General features: G+C 57.1%; 1 protein-coding gene across 7 annotated transcripts in view; it reads right to left on the bottom strand.

Annotated features, from left to right (window-relative positions):
* TCF3 (transcription factor 3) overlaps positions 1-19,002 on the bottom strand; it is an 81,653-nt gene that overhangs the window by 13,577 nt on the left and 49,074 nt on the right. For 3 of the 7 annotated variants that reach the window (XM_009284870.2, XM_009284872.2, XM_009284874.2), the window contains exons 1-11: positions 14,291-14,417; positions 12,471-12,523; positions 7,692-7,794; positions 7,256-7,395; positions 6,933-7,059; positions 5,979-6,037; positions 5,107-5,185; positions 3,764-3,837; positions 3,059-3,262; positions 1,579-1,702; positions 929-1,094 (exon numbers count right to left, since the gene is read on the bottom strand). In XM_009284870.2, coding sequence (XP_009283145.1) covers positions 929-1,094; positions 1,579-1,702; positions 3,059-3,262; positions 3,764-3,837; positions 5,107-5,185; positions 5,979-6,037; positions 6,933-7,059; positions 7,256-7,395; positions 7,692-7,794; positions 12,471-12,523; positions 14,291-14,399 — 1,238 coding nt within the window. In that variant the 5' untranslated portion in view covers positions 14,400-14,417. Of the gene's footprint in view, positions 1-928; positions 1,095-1,578; positions 1,703-3,058; positions 3,263-3,763; positions 3,838-5,106; positions 5,186-5,978; positions 6,038-6,932; positions 7,060-7,255; positions 7,396-7,691; positions 7,795-12,470; positions 12,524-14,290; positions 14,421-17,818; positions 17,887-19,002 lie in introns of those variants that run through there. The other 4 variants (XM_009284877.1, XM_009284873.2, XM_009284876.2 and 1 more) reach the window with 4 other exon arrangements.

Raw genomic sequence — 19,002 nt, 5'->3', positions numbered from 1 at the left:
GCAAGCCGGGGCGCTGCACCCCGCGTGCCCCCGCCGGGACGTGCCGGCCCGGTGCCCCACGCTCAGACACGGGGACACGCAGTGACTTTGGAGAGAAGCAATTAAGGCTCTTCTTCTGCCTCTTTTTTTTGTTTGTTTTGTTTTTAAACAACAAAGAAAGAAACCACAACAACGCAATTAAGGCCTGAGCTTGTTGCCAGGAGGTTGCAGGGTGGCCCGGAGAAGGTGTGTGGGCCAACACTGGTGTCCCAAGCTGGTGTTTTGGGAAGACGCAGCCCTCTGCCTCCAGGGCAGGAGGTGGCTGCAGTCTGGCAGGAGCGGGGCTGGCGCTGCCCCTCCGGGCAGCATCACCCTGGCGAGGTCTCTGAGCCGATGGTGACGTTGCAGACAAGCCAGCACGCTGGAAGGACTCTACCTGATCTGCTGCCAGATCTGGCTGGATGTGTCAGAGGATACAGGAGCCCAAAGCAGACAGCGGAGACGACCCAAAGCAGGGAGGGGGTCAAAACCTTCCCTGCCCCGGCTGAGGGGAGCTGAGTGCTCGGTCCTTTCTGCACATGGCCACAAGCAACACCCCGAGCGACCACGCAGGCGGGTGCAGCTCGTGCGGACAAGGCGTGAGCCCCCTGCTTTATGAGCATGAGGAAGCCCTGTGGCCAGAGGGATGGGAGCCAGCCAGACAAGGCAGCAGGGACCCTTCCCCGGCACAGCCCAAAGCGGCTGGCCGCGGGGAAGCAGCGGGAGCCTGGGCTGTGCCGCCTCTGTGCGAGGATAGACAAGGCTCCTGTGGTGAGCAGAGGCCGGCAGGTCTGCGCCGCAGGACGACCCCCGGCCTCACCGGGCTGAGCCCAGCACCCAGTGGGTCACCGTGGCTGTACCCCAGCCCAAATGCCCCCAGCCTGGTAACAGAGTAAGTGAAGAGAGAGACCTGTTCAAAGAGCACCTTGTTCTGTTCCGGGAGGGTTTCAGCTCCTTCTTCTCCTCTTCTGAGTTATCTGCCACCGACGTGTTCTCTTCGTCCTCCTTCTCTTCCCTCTTTATTTCGCTGGTTCCTGAGGAGACGCTGCTTCGCCCCAGCCCCCCTGACAAGCCTGCTGAGGAAGCAGAGCCACACATGGAAGTTGGAGGGGCCTGACCCACATGGAGGGCTGGGGGATCCCCAGGTCCTGCTCCTGCCATGCTGCATCGCCAGCGTGCGGCATCCCAGACTCATCCTGCATCTCCAGTCCGCAGCAAGAGGAGCTGGAGGGGTGCCAGCTCTGCCCTGCCACCACTCCCTGTTCGTCTCCCCCCACCTCCCAGGCCCTCCAGAGTCAGAGCCCAACCTCCCCCAGCAGAGCAGGGCCCGGGGGCATTGTGCACCCACAGCTGGTAGGAGGGACAGGAACATGTAGGTCAAACCTCTAGAAAAGGCTCAAGGTAGAAACTGCCCTGTGGATGCTGCAAGGAAGCCCCGGCCTTGCAAGAGCATCCATCTCCCCCCAGGTTGCTGCTGCACAGGGCTGGACCTAACGGGTGACCCGAATCACACCTGCGGCAGGCGAGCCTCAAGCGTGCACGCGTGCAGAGCTGCCTTACCGCTGTACGTGTCTTGCTGCCTGTTGAGGTCAGGGAGTGAGCTGGGCTGTGATGGAAGTGTGACATGGTTGTGGAGCATGCTGGGGTTGCTGGACAACCCGTCTTCGGGGTGACCTCCTCCCACCTACAGCAGAACAAGCAGAGCAAGCCTTGAGGGGGGAAGTGTCACGGCCAGTGGGCATGGGCACAGTCACCCCGAGCACAGCCACGGGGCTCTGCAGACCAGGCTGAGGTGCAGCCGCATGCTCTCCTCGCACACTCCCACCACCCAGAGCGCGGGCACGCAGGAGGGAAGAGCCAACCCGCTCCAGCACCAGCTCTCTCTGGGGGACCGTGGCGGGGGCACTGCAAAAAGCAGCTCCGTGCCCTGCACATCAGCTGGACCAAGCAGAAAGCCCTCATCAGTGCTGTCTCCCCCCGCCATGGAAAAGCGTCTCTCTGCCTGGATACAAGGCTGGCACACTGGAGAGGACACCCTGCCTGGGCCGCACGTGCCCTGTCTCCATCAAGCATCAGGGTTTCTGCCACCTCCCCAGCACCACCAGAGCAGGGGACATCCCAGCAGCATGAACTTTGGTCCGAAGGGCCTGGACACAAAGGACGAGGGTCAGGCAGCCTTTCTGAGCCTGCCCCCCCCCGAGGCTGCGCTACGCTGGCCAGGGACCGGCAGGACAGAGCCAGCCCTGCTGCAAACACTCTCATTTCTGCAGCTGGCAGCAGTTTGCAACAGAGGGGACACATATGATTCATCGCTTAGTAGCAGAGTCTGGGGAGCTCGGAAGGGAAGCACGTCTGGTTCTCTAGAGACCGGAGACGTGTTACTGTTTGCTGCAGCAGGCAACCAGCTCTGCCAAAAACGTGCTCCTGTGGTCACCAGCCTCTGGACAAGGGGGGGACCCTGGTGACCCAGCATGGGACCCCAGCATCCACATGCTCAGGGCACTTGGGACCTGTCGCGCTCCCTGGAGCCTGAATGAGCCATCACACACATCAGCGCTCCCCACGTGTACGGGAGGACACGGTGCCTGCCCAAACGGTTCGCAGCAGAGAAGTCCTGGTGATACCTGGCTCTCTATACCCGCGGTCCTGCCCTACACCGGATCCCTTTCCTCCTTCTCCCTGCGTCCCCCGGGGATGGCTTAAAGCTGTTTTGAGGGATTTCCATCCATGTTGCAGGAAAAGAAGAGCAGCTTTCACCACCTCTGCCTGCCCCGAGAAGGGGTATGAGCGAACTACATGCAGGGCTTGTGCCCGAGAGCCACCACTGTGCTGAGTGCGGATTCAACCCCCCCTGCACGAAGACGGCAAGCCACTGCACTTCTGCGCACAGCACCCGTTCAAAGCTGTCAACAGCTGACCCAAGCTGGACCACACTGAGCTATTCTCACACCAAAGGCAACGTCCCTCTGGGTGCCAGGGGACCCCGTGACACGGGTCCCCGGCATGTCCCCGCCAGCTGCTGCGATGCTTCCACACTTACCAGACTCGGGTGCCTGTTCCCCAGGGACATGACCGAGGCGGGGAAGGCCTGGCCCAGGCTGCCCACGGTGGCACTGTGGGCTGGCGCTGAGCCCAGGAGCCCGTGCATGTCCCCGTGGTTGCTTGGCATGGCAGCTGTCTGGCCCACGGCGTGATTCCTCAGCACATGAATGGCTTCGTCCAACCTGTCTTCCATTTTGTTTTGCTTGAAGGACAGGACAGAGAAATAGGTCTGTGTTAATGCCTGTAAAGCCAGCAGCCCGCTGCGGCTCCCTACATTAAAGAATGGCTGGCGGCAATCATGCACTCAGCTACCGCAAGGCAGGTACAGGGAGAAATAACGCCCCGACCCCATCAGGGCCATCCCCTAAAGGCACAAGGGGTCACACAAGCAGAACCACTCAGGAAAGGGAGGCAGAAACCAGACGCAAATCTGTTGGGCTGGGCCAGACCCACAGGGATGTGAATGAGTCCTAAACAGGGGCAGGGTGCAAGGCTGCACCTCTGCCAGCCACGCTCTGGGCTCAGGGAAGCAGGTGCCCAACTCTGCTCAGCTGTTTCCAACCAAACGTCCATCTATCAACTAACCATCTTCCTTCAGGCCCCAGGCATTTGCGGGAGAGGACTTCACCCAAAAGCCCTTTACCGCCAGGCGCACGAGGGATGGAAGAGAAAAGGAGAAGGCAGATCTTTCGGCGACACTTACTAAAGTGTGGAGGCTCCCTTCGTAGCTGGGAGATAAGGCACCCTGTCCGCTCGCTCGCGACCACTGGGATGTGCCTGCGAACAAACAGGGAGAGCTTGGGACCGGGCACGGCTGCCACTAGATGGGGCTGGAAGCTGGGCCACCACGCTGTGCACAGGCCACCATGCCACGCACGGCACCGTACCGGCCACCGCGGCACCACACAGGCCACCATGGCACTGCACGGGGCTGGTCACACCGCACATACAAAGCCAGCCACGCCGCACACGGGCACAGGTCTTTCCCCTGCTCCCCGTCACTGCTCTGCGAGGCAGCAGGGTGCCCACAGAGGCGTTTCATCTCAGAGCAGGTGCTAGCCTTATCTCGCAGCAATGCCGTGAGAGGTCACAGTCTGATCCCACGTGCCTTCCGTGGAAATCTCTGTTCGCCCCTGCTACATCTCAGAGCAGGTGCTAGCCTTATCTCGCAGCAATGCCGTGAGAGGTCACAGTCTGATCCCACGTGCCTTCCGTGGAAATCTCTGTTCAGCCCCTGCTAAGGACTCGCCTCTGCTCTGCCTCAGCAGGAAACTGAGCTCAAGCCTTCAGACCTCGAGAGGTTTTTAAATTGATATCATCTCAGTGAGCAGGCAGCGAGCACACACGCTGTGCTCGCTCCGACCCCAGGGGAGCAGCAGGCTGGCACATGTACCCTGGGCACCGAGGGGCCTCAGTGCCAGCTCTGCTGAGCAGAAACGAGACCTCTCCCGCCGGACGGGAGCAGAGACGGGCTTTCGTCGGGCACTGAAAATGGTTTTTAACTAGTTGGCTGCTTCCCAGTTCCCACTGCACTCCTCCCACGGGAGACAAAACCAGGGACAAACTCTCCCAGCCTCACCAAGATAGGACGCTCGGGGACAGGGTCTGTCTGAAGCGGGTCCCAGGGAGTGGCAGCGATGATTTTAACTCAAGCATGCGGTGGTGCTACCATGTGGGCCAGGCTCGCGCCTCCAGCAGAGCTGCCTGCTAAAATTCCTCTGCAGGGGCAAAGCCAGGCGCAGGCAGAGCCGTTCCCTCACGCGTGCGACTTTTACCACACCCGGGCACTGCTCAGCTCCAACCGGGGGAAAAGCTACAACCAATTAAAGCAGACGGACATGCAATTTCACAGGAGACATTTAAAAATTATCTTCAAGTTTGCTTGTCCTTCCTCTTCACTCTCCTGCTTTTAAAAATAAATGGGATTTGGCGAGATTGCCAAAAACGTCTTTAATGAGGGGCTGATCTGGGAAGTACACTGCCTTGGACCTCCTGAAAGCACACTTGACATCCCCCTTTACACAAAAAGCAACATTTTTCACCTACCTGCAAGCCCCTGAGGGGAGCCGACCGGTGTAGAGGGGTTTGACGAGAAGTTATTGCTAGAGTGATCGGGGGAATAAATCTGGAGCGAGAGAAGCAGGGCACGGTCAGCAGCGCCCACCCCTGCGACGGCTCTCCCCCTCCCCAGCAGCACCAGCAAGCCCAGGTGCAGCGAGGACCACCCCATGGCACCTCCCTTCCCATACCAACACCAGCTCCCAGCCAGCGTGACGGGCCAGCCCGCTCATCACCCCGCAGCTCCCCCATTAACACTGGGGTCTCTCTCTGTCCCCACTGCCGCCGTCTCTGCAGCTACAGCCTCCATCCTTCAGGTCCCACCTCGGAGGGAAGCGAGAGCCCCAAGAAATTATTGCAGGGTGCAGTGCTGAGCACCCCTCTGCCACCATGCAGAAGCAAAGGTCCCTGCACTGAACGGGACAGATGAAACCTCAAGCTCCGACAGCCCAGTGGGACCAGTGCCCTCCAGTTTGAACCAGCACATGCAGGGCCAGGACTACTGGGACCTGAAAGTCCTGCTATGAGGGCTGCGCAGGGTTGTCTTGCCAGACCAGCACCAGGCTGGGCGGCCGCAGAGCTGGGTCATGGACATGGGTCTGTGGGGCCACCATAACATCCATTGCCTCAGTTTCCCTGTCTGCCAAAAGGTGCTTTTGCACAGTGCCAGGACTCAGGATGGCAGCACACAGAGGGGGGGAAAACCCTCCCCTCAGAGGCTGCCACGTTTTTGGGGTGCATTCACCCAAACTTCTCAATGTGTCCGTCTTCCCTGCTGCTTAGAGGGTCCCTATTATAGAGAGGAGGTCCAACGCTGCGACAGGACAGGGACCGGGTCAAGGATCTGCAGAAACTCTTACTGAAGCTAGTGCCTTCCCGAGTGCGTCTCCCGAGCTCCCAGCTGTGGTTCCTCTGTTACCTGCCGAGAAAGGACACAGACATCAGTGCCAGGGAGCCAGAAACCCAGCAGGACAAGGCACCCGTACAAGACCTTCTCTGGGGTCGCCTGCTCTGAGATTGAAATTTCTCGCTTACTGCTTTGCTTGAAAATTAAGTGGATGCCCAGCTCGGAGCAGCCCGGATGAAGGCACACACACCCCGGCAGCTTTCATGGGGCTGTGGGAATGTCTTTATAAGACACTGGGTCGAAGGTGTCATGCCATCAACAGCAATCAAATGTCTCTGCTGCAGCGCAGCCCATTTTCATGGGGCATCTTAAGCCCCTACAATCCCGAACTTGCTTCCCCTCCTCTAAACAAGGGTTTTTCTATGAATCAGGGTCAGGATCCTCATTTCCTGGGGAACACGAGTTCATTTCAGTAACCGGTTTTGTAACAGGTTCAGCAGGGTTAGAGATTAAAGCACTCAGGGGTTTAACGTGGTATCCAAATGCAGCACAAACATTCCTATTCTGGATTTAGACGAACGGCTTCACACATACCCCCGCCTTCCCTCAACGCAAGTGCAAATCCTTCCCGCCACGGCACCTCCACGAGATAATGTCACAGATCTTGGTCTCCTCCCAGATCCACCAAGCGAGGTGTAAACCCCCAAGCCAGCACCCCGTCCCCCTGCTGTAGCCTGCCCAGGTATCCAGCAGCAATAACCTCGCTGTGCCTCTTCCTCACGCAGTAACTCCATGCACGGGTGACACACAACGGATAAAAAGTGGCCGGGTACATCAGACGCAGATATCACAGCCTCGGGCATCAGAGGTTTGCACAAGACTTTGATTTTCCAGTTAAGCCTCTGCGTGGCAGTGGAGCGAGGGGGGTCATGCTGGGGACCACTGTGCACCCGGGGGTCATACGTACCCATCATGCTGTCCGTCCCGCTGATCGGGGGCGTGTGACTGGAGACACCGTACGGCGTGGAGGCAGAGGAAAAGCCAGACACAGAAGGGAGTCCGCCGTTAACCTCTCCTGAATGAAGCTGGTAGTTCTAGCAGAGAGGGGGAGAGGGGTGAGAGGTGCCCTCGAAAGGCTGCCGGGCTTCAGCGTCCGGGCCAGGACCCAGGCCCTCCCTGTCGGCAGCTGCCCCAAGCCAACAGCTACGGGACGAGGTGACGCGCCACCACCACCAGCTGGCTGAGCAGAGCCCCCCAGCCCGCCCGCGGGGCAGCGCGGGGACGCATTACCATGCGTTCATGCTGATGTAAACTGTTGAAGCCGCTGGACTGCGGGAGCGGGGAGGAGGAGCTGCCCAGCATGGCACCGTAACTCGACTGGCTCATGGCACCCGGTGAACTCCACAGGTCTGGCGAGTTATGGAGCCCGTCTGGAAGGAAAACCAGAGCTGAGAGGGGCAGAGACGCCAGCATGTGTCCCACGGCCCACACGGCGGCAAGTCAGCCCAGGCTGAGGGGCTGTGTCTGTCCCCATCGCGTCCTGCCTACGCTGAGCATCACCCGCTGTGCAAATCGGAGCCACTTCAGGGCTGCTTTGTGTCTCATGCACTCCTGCCCCGAGCTCCCTCCATCTCATGGGCTGTGCAATTCCTCCCATCGTCCGTAATGGGCCAGGCAGCCCCTGCTCTGGCCAGCTCGCAGGATGCCAGAGTTGTTAATAACTCACCTGCCATATAAAAGGCTCCGGGATACACAGTGCTGGGAGGTTTCGAGGGAGTATATCCAGCTGGATCCCTGCTGTAGTCATCACCTGAGTTGGATGGATACACCTGTGGGGCAGGAAAGGGGTTGAAGAGAAGTGCTTGTCCACCCCACGGCCCCACATCCTCCCCATGGGTCACCCCACCCTGCGCAGCTTCGCTTTTATTCATCACAGCAGATGACAGAGTCGGTCCCACAGCAAAGCCAGGGAGGGAACTGAAGCAGCTCAGCTGAAGTCACGGCGGCGGTACCGAACGGCGCAGCTCTGCTGGGGGGCGGCGCAGGGGACGGGACCATCGCGCAGAGACGTCCCCGTCTGCCTTCCCGTAACAGCGCAGATCCCCGCAGCCCCCTCCTGCAGAAGGCGCCGGTGCTGGCAGAAGTTTCAACTCTCTGCTCTAGTTCCTTTTTCTGCGGTTATAACTTTTTATGGGTAACCACAAAAGCAATCATTTCTGCGTGCTAACCCCGCACCCAAGGGTGCGGGCTGGGCGGTGGTGACAGGGACCGGTGAGGCTTCCGGACCTGCTCACCCCTGCGCCGACCCTGCCGTACGCTGGGCTGCAGCACCGCACCGGGAGCAGCCGCTCCTGAACACGGCCTGTGCTCAAACCCTGCATGGAAATCAGCCTGTCCCGCTCGAGGGGAAACTGAGGCATGGGGGAAGCATTGAGCTGAGGGCTGCGCAGTCCCTCAAAAGGGATGTCACACGGGAAGGGACGGCTCTCGGACAGCTTTCGGCCAGATTTCTGCAGCACCGTTCAGCTACATTATTTACAGCATATTATGCAAAAGAAAAGGCTTTTTTTTTTTATTTTCTTCTAAATTAACCAAACCCATCCCAGAAAGCCCTTACAGAAAAACATCTTGTGCCAGTGCAAAAACATACTTTTTTTTTTTTTAAAGCAGAAATTCAACACGCAAAGAAACTGAAATGCCACTCAAAATTACGTGAGAACCTTTGTTACAGCCTATTTTCATCCCCATTGATTCATTCTGAAACCGCTAATAATTTTTTTTTTAAATACACACGAAAGCAGAGGCGGGTGCAGGGGCTGGCCAGGCACGCTCAGCCAGCTCTGCCTGGAAGACACAGCTCTCTTTGGAAAGGAAACCTGCCCTGAGTTTCTCTGTCCCCCCACCCGGCCAGTTCCCTCCGACCCCAGGTCCTCACCCAGCAAGAAGGGGCAAAATTGTTTCTGTGTTTCTGTAACTGCCCAGAACACCAAGAATTTCTTCTTTTTTTGTGGGGGGGGTAATAGAAAATAAGGGTCTTTCCTTTTAAAAAAAAAAAAAGCTCTGAAAAGCACCAGTGACTGCACTTAAATATATGGCTTCATTTTCCCCTGGCAGCCTAGGTTCCTGCTTCTCGGAGCAGCTTCCCTCAAAGCTGGGCAAGTTCAGAGCCCCGGGGGCAGCCCCGGCCCCTCGCCGCCAGTCAGCCGTTTTAGCGTGGACAGCGCCCCGCTGTCCCCCGCCGCCCTCCGCTCTAAAAAAAAAAAAAAGAAAAAAAAATAAAATAAAGAGAGGGGGAAGGGAAAAACCTGACAGACGCTGGCAGCTGCCCTCCGTCCCTCACTCAAAAAAGAAAATTCACGGCGCTTCGCCTTTGTGTGGCCTTTGTGTGGCATAGCAGGACAGCGTCGGGGCGAAGCGGGCGTGCAGAGCCGCGCGTGGGCAGCGCGTGCGGCCGGGGAGAGCGGGGGAATGGAGGAGGCTGCAAAGAACAAGAATCCAGTAAATTGACTTTTCCTATAATTTGATTAAATAGCGGGAGCTGGGACAGGGAATCGAATGAAGCACGTCTAATAGCCCCGCGCCATCTGCCAGGGGCTGGCACCTGGCCAGCGGGCGAGGCAGCTGTGCGGCAGCAGAGCGGGCGCGGGGGGGCCGCAGCGAGCTGCAACATCCATTTAATAAATCCAGAGCGAAAATAAGAAGAATAAAATAGCAGGGATGAGCGGACCAGGCTTGCAAAGAGGGGGGAGTTTGTCTTGCTGCGTATCTGCCCTGCTCTGCCATCCCCGACCCCCCATCTCCTGTTGCATCCCAGCGGGCCAGGTTTCACCCCAGGAGTGGCACTGGCCCCTCCAAATCTTTCATTTCCCTGCCTGGGCCCCGCCTTCCCTCCGCACCCCCCCCCCCCCCCCCCCGGCCCGGGGGGGGCCCCCCCCGCCCCCGCGGGGGGGGGGGGAGCCAGCCCAGCCGGCGGCCGCCGGCCAAGCGCCGCAGGAAACAGTAAATCAGCGCCAGGTCCCTGCTCCCCACCCCGCGGCCCCAGCCCTCGCGTCGGCAGCTCCGGCGGCAGCCTCGGGGACCTCCAGGTGAGGTCATTTCCTCCGGTTGAAATTGCCAGCGCGGCGAGAGAGCCGCTTGAAAAGCCCCAGCGCTGGGATTTGCAGGGCTTTGTGGTGGTGGTTTTTTTTTTTTCCCCTCCCTGTTTTTCTTGCTTAAATGCATGAACCGGGGTGGGACTTCAGGCAGACTAAAGCTAAACAGAGCGGTGACCAGACTGCGAATTCGCAGGCTGAAACGGCTCCCAGCCACCACACTCACTGCGGCAACAAAACCCTGAAGGTTTGTTGCACAAAAATGCCTCCCCGGCTTCCTCCGGCAAAGCCGGCCAACGTGCAGCAGGGGCTCGGGGGGCCTCATCCAGCCCCGGGTCCTGTGCCTGGACACGCCAGCCCGCGGGGGAGTGCAGGAGCAAGCACTAACCCTGCTTTCCAGCTCCACGTCGCAGGGAGGCTCAAAGGGGCTCCGTGCTCCGGGGGCAGCCCCAGCACGAGCCGCTGCCCCAGGCCAGCACCTATTTCACAAGAACTAACCCCAAAGGGACGTGGGTTACAAGCACAGATACCTCGGCGCCCGTCCGCAGTCAGAGCCGCCGCCCCTGCCCGGCATCGCCTTCCACATCCCTCTCTAACCATCTCACACCGCCAGTGCCTCTTGGTGCCTTTGGCGGAATCACTCCCCTTTCAGCCACCCTCAACTATTCCAGCCGCTGACCTCTCCGAGTTTTCAAAGCAGCTAGGGAATTACAGATTAAAGCACTTTATTTTAATAAGGTGCTGATTAACCTGTTTATTTTGCACGGGGTCCAGCGATAACACGGGGTGGGCTCCTCCGCAGGCAAGTCAGACAAGAAAGACCCTTTGATCCGCTGCCTTTGAGGCCGGCGACTCCTTTTGCTCCACGCTTCTCTCGCCGCCTCGGTGCCAATTTCTCTCCCCAGGTGTGGAAGTTCAAAAACAAACCAAGAAGCCGGAGGTCACGGCAAAGAGAGGGCAGCGGAAAGAGGCAGCACCGGCCCGTACAGCAAAAACTGGAGCTTTGAGGTCAAGGGGCAGCCAGTGCTTTCTGGGCTGGAAAAGCCTGTGTGCAGGTGTCGGCTCAGACACAGGGAAGGGGCTGAGTCTTGGTAAACGCTGAGCGGCTCTTCCTGTGGGAAACGGGGCCCTTTCGGCACCGCCAGCACGACGGGCAGCAAGCCCCGTCACCTTTGAAATCCGAGGCCAATAAAGGGCCATTTGTCGGGAACGATGTTTTCCCCACATGTCGACTGGGGTTTAAAAGCTCCGAATTTCACACAAACTCGACGCAGCGATAGGGATTCTGCCTCGAGCAGGTTTTCCCTGTTAAAACACAGACTCTTGGAGCAACTCAGCACTGCTGACTGGAGCTGGTTTCTGCATGATGTGGGTCTGCAGGGACCCCCCCAACACCCTCCGGTCTGCGAGCCCAATCCGGCAAGCCCTTGGTGCCTTCCTCTCCCTCCATCCTCCCAACTTCGGCATCTCAGGGTCTGTTTCCAAAGGCAGAGCCCGTGGTGGAGGTTACAGACCAAGCTTTGCGCTAGCAGTGAAGGAACGCCACAGCACGAGATTTCCCCCATGGGTGGACGCACACAGGTGTTCCCCGGTGAATGGGGGAGTGGGCACCCGCTTCACGTCGCATCAGCATCAGCTTTGGCAGCGAGCGGCACGACACGCTCGGGCAAGGGCCCGTCTCCAGCGCAGCCCCAGCCTGAGCTCCAGCTCGCCTGCAGGACAGAGCCCGCCCGTCCCCCTGCAAGCACGCAAACGCTCCGGCGAGGAATGCAGCCGCGGCCGCCGCACAGCCAGACAGCTCCCATATTCCTGCAGGAACCCTCCAGCCCGCTCCAATTAGCTTTCCTGGAGATCCCATTACTTCTAGCCACAAAGACATTGTTCAGTTTATGCCCCTGTAACAGCCGCGGGAGCATGGCTAACGTATTCCTACAGGCTGCTCGGCTTTCTTATAAAACAGCCCAGGCAGCGCACACACCTGGAGCAGCCCCAGCTGCCTGCCCGCATTACAACTGGTTTGGTTTCCCTTCTGGAGTGAAATCCAATCACACCGAATATTACATTTCACTCGGGCACTCGCGACATAACGTCAAACAGACGAGAGCCAGCAAGGGCAGGAAGCGATGGGTCCGGGCTCCGGCCGGGGAGGTGCCACCACCGGCTGCTCTGCAAGGGGAGCACTGCAGTTCCTTCTCTCCGATTAGTGCCCCAGCACTGCAGCCTTCCCCATTTCGCCTGTGTAGGAAGCTGTAGCTGGGAAAACCCTTCCTCGTCCTGCTAAAATCCAAGCCCTCGACGTTTGGGGTGGCCGGACCCGTAGGGCCGGCAGCTCTCGCGGCAGAGGGAGCAGGGACGCCCAGAGGATGGAGGAACTGGGAGGGGATACCTGCAGGGAAAACGCTCCTGCCACTTACCGAGGAGGGGAGTCCAGGAGGCACCTTCCGAACCTTTTTGGGCTGTCCATCTGCTTTAAAGAAAAGAAGAGAGGATCTAACTTTTGAAGGGGGTTAGCGGGAGGGAAAACAACAAGCTATAGCTAAAAGCATCCGAGGATGTAAGATGCAGGTACAAATAGGGCTCAGATCCCAAATGCCCCGTAGCCAAAGAAGTGTCAATAGTAAAAATGTCTGAGGATGAACCTCTCCTCCCCATCTCATCTGCACCCTTTGAGGGCGGGTTTCACCCACAGAGTTCACAGGGCAGTCTCTCTCCTGAAACACCGTGATGAGAGGTGCTCACCACACAGAGAACGGCTGCGCTTGCTCTTTGGGAGAGACTGAGCCCATAAATAACCCCTCGTTGTTTGGGTTTTTTGGGGTTTTTTTGAAACAATTTAACTTGAAGTGGGTTTGCAGAGAGAGGATGCAGAAAGAGGACAAATGCAGGGATAGAGCTGTATTTTCATTTGCTCCTTATACAGCAATATACTTGGGAAAGCTTCACCGCTGCAGGAAGGCAGGGACAACGCTTGCCCCAGGCCGGTCCCTGCCCAGCCCATCTCTCCAGGTCCAGCTCCGAGGGGGGAGGACACGGTGTCCTGGGGGAAGGGAGACAATTCAGGGAGGTGGTGGGGGAAACATCCCAAGAAGTGGCTCAAGGGGAAGCACTGCTTAAAAATCTGGGGTTTTTTTTTAGTTCACAATTAAGGAAAGCCCCAGCTGGGGGGGTGCAGGATGCTAACACAGCAAGTCTGCCAAGCCAGGGACTGCCGGGTTGTAGCTCAGGAGGAGAAATTCATCACACAGAGTGACCCGATGCAAAAGAATCATTTTCCAGGCTGACAGCATAAACCAGTAACGTTTTAAAGTGGCAATATCAAAGTGGATGCCTTTTTCTGAAAAGAACTGGAAAAAATACATGTAACACTGGGTCGCTTCTGGTTTCGTTTGTTGGGGAAAGCCCAAAATAGCAGCAAGAATGTGACTTTGGAGGGTGCGGGGGGGAACTATGACAAGAAACACAAGTTCTGGAGAACTGGGGCTTGTCTTCACTCGAAAGTTAAATTCACACCCAACCTTAGCCTTCGTTAAAAGCAAAATGGCTTATTCCCAGGTAGATCCAGGTGTGGGCAACTCCTGCTCTGGAACATCGAAGCAGGCAGGCGGGCAGGGAGAGGTCCCGGAGCAAACATCGCCTGCATCCCAGGGCACAGCTCCCATGCCCCAGCAGAGCACCCGGACCTCACCCCGCTTCTTAGCGACTTGTTCCTGGCAGTCCTGTTTGCTTGCAGCAGGACAAGGGCTCCAAGGAGGCCCATCGGCCATAAAAACAGCCTCGAAGGCAGCCCAAGGTTTTCCAGGAACGACTACTGATGTGCAGTGTGGCTGAAGGCATTTTTAGAAGAACAACCTCAAGCCATTTGCTGCTTTCACTTAATCTGACATTTTCCAGAAAGAAGGAAATTCTGCATGACTGAGCCCAAACCCCCTTTTCAAAAAATTATATATATATGTATATATTTCCCCCTTCCCCTAAAAAAAGCCAATGCCAAATTCACACCTGTGTCACCCCGAGGGTGACATGAAGCGACTTACCTATGTTGCTCTCAGCACCTCTCCTGTGCTGCTTTCACTTAATCTGACATTTTCCAGAAAGAAGGAAATTCTGCATGACTGAGCCCAAACCCCCTTTTCAAAAAATTATATATATATGTATATATTTCCCCCTTCCCCTAAAAAAAGCCAATGCCAAATTCACACCTGTGTCACCCCGAGGGTGACATGAAGCGACTTACCTATGTTGCTCTCAGCACCTCTCCTGCGAGGATTGTTGGGGTAAGAAAAATACTGAGACCCCCCTTTCACCCCGGTGGGGGAAAGCGTGCTCGAACTCGCGATTCCCATTTCACTGGGCAGGAAACCAGTCTGCAAACAAGGAGCAGAAAAGCCGACCCCCCTTTCACCCCGGTGGGGGAAAGCGTGCTCGGACTCGCGATTCCCATTTCACTGGGCAGGAAACCAGTCTGCAAACAAGGAGACAGAAAAGCCCTTCCATGTAATTACGCTGGAAAACCACCGCGTTCGCTGGGAGAGAACAGAGCCGCCTTGAGCTGCCTTCGCACAAATTCAGCCGGGGGGCGGGGGGGAAGGGGCTGGGAATAAGACAAGCCGACAGGCCAGAAGGAAAACACAAATACGTAAACATGGGGGTAGCTATAGGGGAATACACGTGCAATAAGAAAAGGGTCTTTCAAGCTGTGTTTTCTCGCTGGATCCCAGCAAGGAAGCTCTCTACAAACCAAGGATGCAAACGAGCACGTGCCATCGTGGGGAGCATCGTGGTCCCATGCTCACCTTGCTGCCCATGAGGGCAGGATGAGACCCTGCTGATGGTTTTATCGGCCCAGCCTGCTGAAGGTAAAGGGGAGGTGACAGTCAGGCCGAGAGGTTTGTCAGGCAGTGCTCCCCACCTGTCTTGCCAGCCTGCCCGCAAACCAAAGGGGTCGGAAGCATCTGCTGGAGGCAGCAAGCTCTGCCCACACGGAGGCAAACAGACTTACTCGGGACAAAACTCTTCCCTCACCGCCTCCGAGGTTTTACGGCAAGGGATTACAGTTTCTGATGCGATCAGTGCTTTGGTGCCTGCGGGGGACACACCTGATGGGCACTGTGTGTCCACCCATCCTCAAAAGGCACATCCGACCGAACGGCCCCATGCTGCCCCTCACCCCTGCGACGCCGTCGGGGACCCGGCCAGGGCAGAGGACAGATACAGCGCTCACCCACTGGCAAACCCGGGAGCCCCCAGGCTGTCACATCTCTAACATGCCTAAACCGACCGCAAGAGACAGGAGAGGTTACACAGCCGGCAGCCCATCTGACTGTGCCTCTCCCAGTCCCCCCCAGCCGTAAAACCCAGCCTGGGGTGCCGGCACTGACAAGTTTCTCTCCCATCCCCAGCGCCGCGCAGCCGGACCCATCATGGACGATGCAACGGAGCCTGCAACGCCTCTGCTGGGGATGGTTTTCTCTTGCATTTTATCAGGGAAAAGTCAAATCCCCCTTTCTAAAAAGAGGAAACTCCTCCCTCGTGTTTATCCCAGCTGACCTTGGGCACTCTGGGAAGCAGCGTGAAGCTGGCAGGAGCCGGAGCTCAGGGTGCTCGCTGGCTCCCAGGATGGAGCAAGTGTGCCTTTGCTCCAGGAGCGCAGCCCGCCGGCATTGCTCCTTTCACCTTGGGAGAAAGTTAAATGTATTTACATGGAATTTAAGAGGGCTGGCAAAGGGCCTTTAAGTAACAAAAGCTTAGCTTTGACCCATCTTCCGAGGGCAACACGTTGAAGTAAAGGAGGATTTCAGGCTTTTGAGAAACTGGAAAGAAAAACCCACTGCTTTAAAACTCCGTCTCCTCCAGAAAGGGGTCGGGGAGGGAAAGAGGAGCTCATGTATTCACAGCTGGTGAAATTCCTGCAATCTGTTCCACCGGTCATATTACCTTTGCACTGAAACCGCTACGCGCCACGGAGCAGCCCAGCCAAGAAAAGCAAGTGGCATAGCACCCTGGAGGAGATCCTGGAGGGCTGAGTTGCTGCTGCCCAGCTCCTCCAGTGGGTACCTCCAGAGAGGCACTGAGAATTTAAGGCAATTTCCCAGAGAAAGGGATTTTCTTCCCCTTTCCTCTCCCTGGGGATGCCTCCAGAGGTGGTTAAGGGTTAAACAATGGGGGAGGCACAGCTCTGCCCTGGAGGAGGGTGTTCTGGGGAGGAACGTGCTCCCCATCCAGGGCATCTGCCACTGGACAATTTTCCAGCGCTTTTCAAAAAGAAAAAAACCAGGTCAAACTCCCCCCCAAAACCGGAGCCAGAAGCAACAACTGTTCTGGGGGCCACAGCGAGCGTGCAGACGGCCCCGCTCGCCTCCCGCCGCCCCGCACAAGAGGGGTTTTGTCTCCCCTCCACATCAAACGGGCTCCGTCTCCTGCTCTGCCACCCGATCCGGACCCGTGCGCCCGCGCCAGGGCCTCTCCCAGCCCACAGCACCATTTGCCCACCCTGTTTCTGTTACCTTATATCTCCCCCTCCTCCACGAAACCCCAGCAAAACCGTAACATTAAAAAGCAAGGCTTGGCGTCTGTCCCATTTTTATTTTAGCAGCTTCAGTGGTAAATTAAATCCACTCTGGCACAGACAGCCAGCACAGCTGTTTCAGCAAAGGAAACATCCTCAGTTCAGAGAAGAGGAAATTATGACAAATTTGTGTAAAATTAAAACATGTAATATGTGTGTGTATACATGTATAAAATAAAAAGCTGTCCAGTCAAAAGCTGCTCCCTTGAATAAAATGGTGGGACTGTTTCCCCGGGGCCATGCTCGGGCACTGACGGGGCAGTTGCAGCAACACATCAAAGCGGAGGTGCTTGCTCCTTCCCGAAAAACTATTTCTGGATGCCGGCGGCAGCAGGCTAGATTATCTCAGGGCTGGTCGACTGCGTTCCCGGGCTCTGATTTACGCCTCTGGTATTCCCCACGGGAAGCAACTTTTTCCCCACGGCACAGCCCTGGTCCTCCCGTCGGGGTTCACATGGGGTGACCCAACAGGGCAGGGCTGTTGCTGCAAGAGGCAGCTCTCCCATGCCATGTCCCTCCCTGATTGTGCAGATGAGCATCTGCTGCAGGTCCTGCATTGACAGAACCACCATAAAACCAAAACACCGCCCAATATCCTTCAAAATGATGCTACAACAGCACAGAAACCATCTCGCAGACTCTCCCTCCCCTTAACTGGTGAGTGGGGGGACACGGGAATGCTGGCCAGGGCACAGGGGGATGCTGGTTGGGGAGGGAGAGCATGCAGCACCAGGCACGGTGCTTGAGAGCCCCAAGGCAGGCAGCCGGAGGGAGAAGGTGCCTCCCAAAGCACTCCTCTGCCCACGGCCACCCTGTCACAAGGAAAGGTGTCGCTTGGATCCAACTCACTGAAACTCCCTCCGAGGGCAGTGTTGGCTAGGTCATGTCTGATTAAACACAAATCAGTTAGAAACAGGATTAACAATAAAATAAGTGAGTCTGAAGAGGTTTTGAAAAGAACTGAGAAGCTGCTACAACCCCATTTTCTAAACTCTGACAACTCTTCTGAGCCAGCAACACACACTCGTATAAACTCCTGACACTCAACAGACGTTTCTGAGCAGAGCAGAGGCTTTCCAGGACCTTGTGCAGAGAGGCGAGATGCAAACCACCAGGTTCCTTTTCATTCCCAGGCTCTCACTCCTAGCAGCTTAGCCAGTAAATGAAGCAAAAAATCTCAATGCATTTTATCGTTACCTGGTTTAGTCCTGGCATCCCTGTGTCTCTTCCGAATGTGGAGTACGAGGCTCTTTCACTGCTCTTCCCTACAGTGGAGAAAAGAAAAGACAAGGTTGTGTGTAAGAGGGAAGGGGAGGTTTTGCATATGCACCCCCGTGCACCCGCCCTCCCGGGGCGTCCCGCCGAGGTGAGAAGCCCGCTCTCGTAACGCAGCTTCCTCCACCCTTCTGCAGAGGTGACTGCCTCCCGTAATAGCTTGTTGCTAAAAAAGGAGCTCTTAAGTTCATGGACAGCAGGGCTCGGCTGGTCCATAAACAGCAAAACCCCAAAACTGCAGCAATGCAGGGAAGTGCTTGTGGCCATGGAAACTGGCAGTGTCAGACCAGAGCAAAAAAATCCCTCCAGACGTATTAAAAAAAGCCAGCCAAACTTGGCAGAGGCAGTGACAGAGCAAACCAAAAGCCAGGCATGAGTGACCAGACTCTGCGGGCGCTTTCCATACAATAGGAAATACAATTCCAGCGCACGCTGAGCAGCAGTGTGCGGAGCTGCGCTCCTGCTCCTTATGGCACAGGGATTACCTTCTTCCCCTTTCCTGGTGGAGATTCAACTTTCCAAAAACCCATCCAGATCTAAAGAGCAGGCATTCAATAGAAAAGCGTTTCCTTCCTTTCCAAGCCCTCTCCGTTCGGTCCCACCGGCCAGGCTCCTCCCAGACTGCGGGGCTCCTTGCAGCCAGAGCATCCCCGCCGACCGGGATGCTGCGCGGGAGCAGCCCTGTGTGAGCCGAGCCCACGTGCCCCAGTGCTGCCGAGTGAACTCTAGCACCCAGTGATGGCTTTTATCGAACATGCTCAACCTCACCCTGCCCACACACTGCTGAAAATAGTGTTTTCGGGGTGGGGTGGGGGAGAGCAGGGAAGAAACCCAACACACATGGTGAAATGTTTCCATTCTGAAATGTCCTTGCAGTCTCTTCCCTCGCAGTCCCACCCTGGAGCACACCATGGGCCCTGGGCAAGCAGCACCCATGGGTGCCAGGGCAGCGTTGCAGCCCCGGGGAAGGACCCCAGGCCAGGGAGAGAGGGAATAGCTCTACACTGTGCCTGGGGCAGCCAGCAGCACAACAGTCTGCTTTGGGGTTCCCCCCCTGCAAAGTGAAATTAGACATTTTTCTAGTGGGGAACAGGCACTTTTTCATT

The sequence above is a fragment of the Aptenodytes forsteri genome, unplaced genomic scaffold (genome assembly GCF_000699145.1).
Source record: "Aptenodytes forsteri isolate BGI_AS27 unplaced genomic scaffold, ASM69914v1 Scaffold391, whole genome shotgun sequence".
Classification (NCBI taxonomy): domain Eukaryota; kingdom Metazoa; phylum Chordata; class Aves; order Sphenisciformes; family Spheniscidae; genus Aptenodytes; species Aptenodytes forsteri.
Note: the sequence above shows the minus strand (reverse complement) of the source record. Positions and strands in the feature narration are given on the sequence as shown.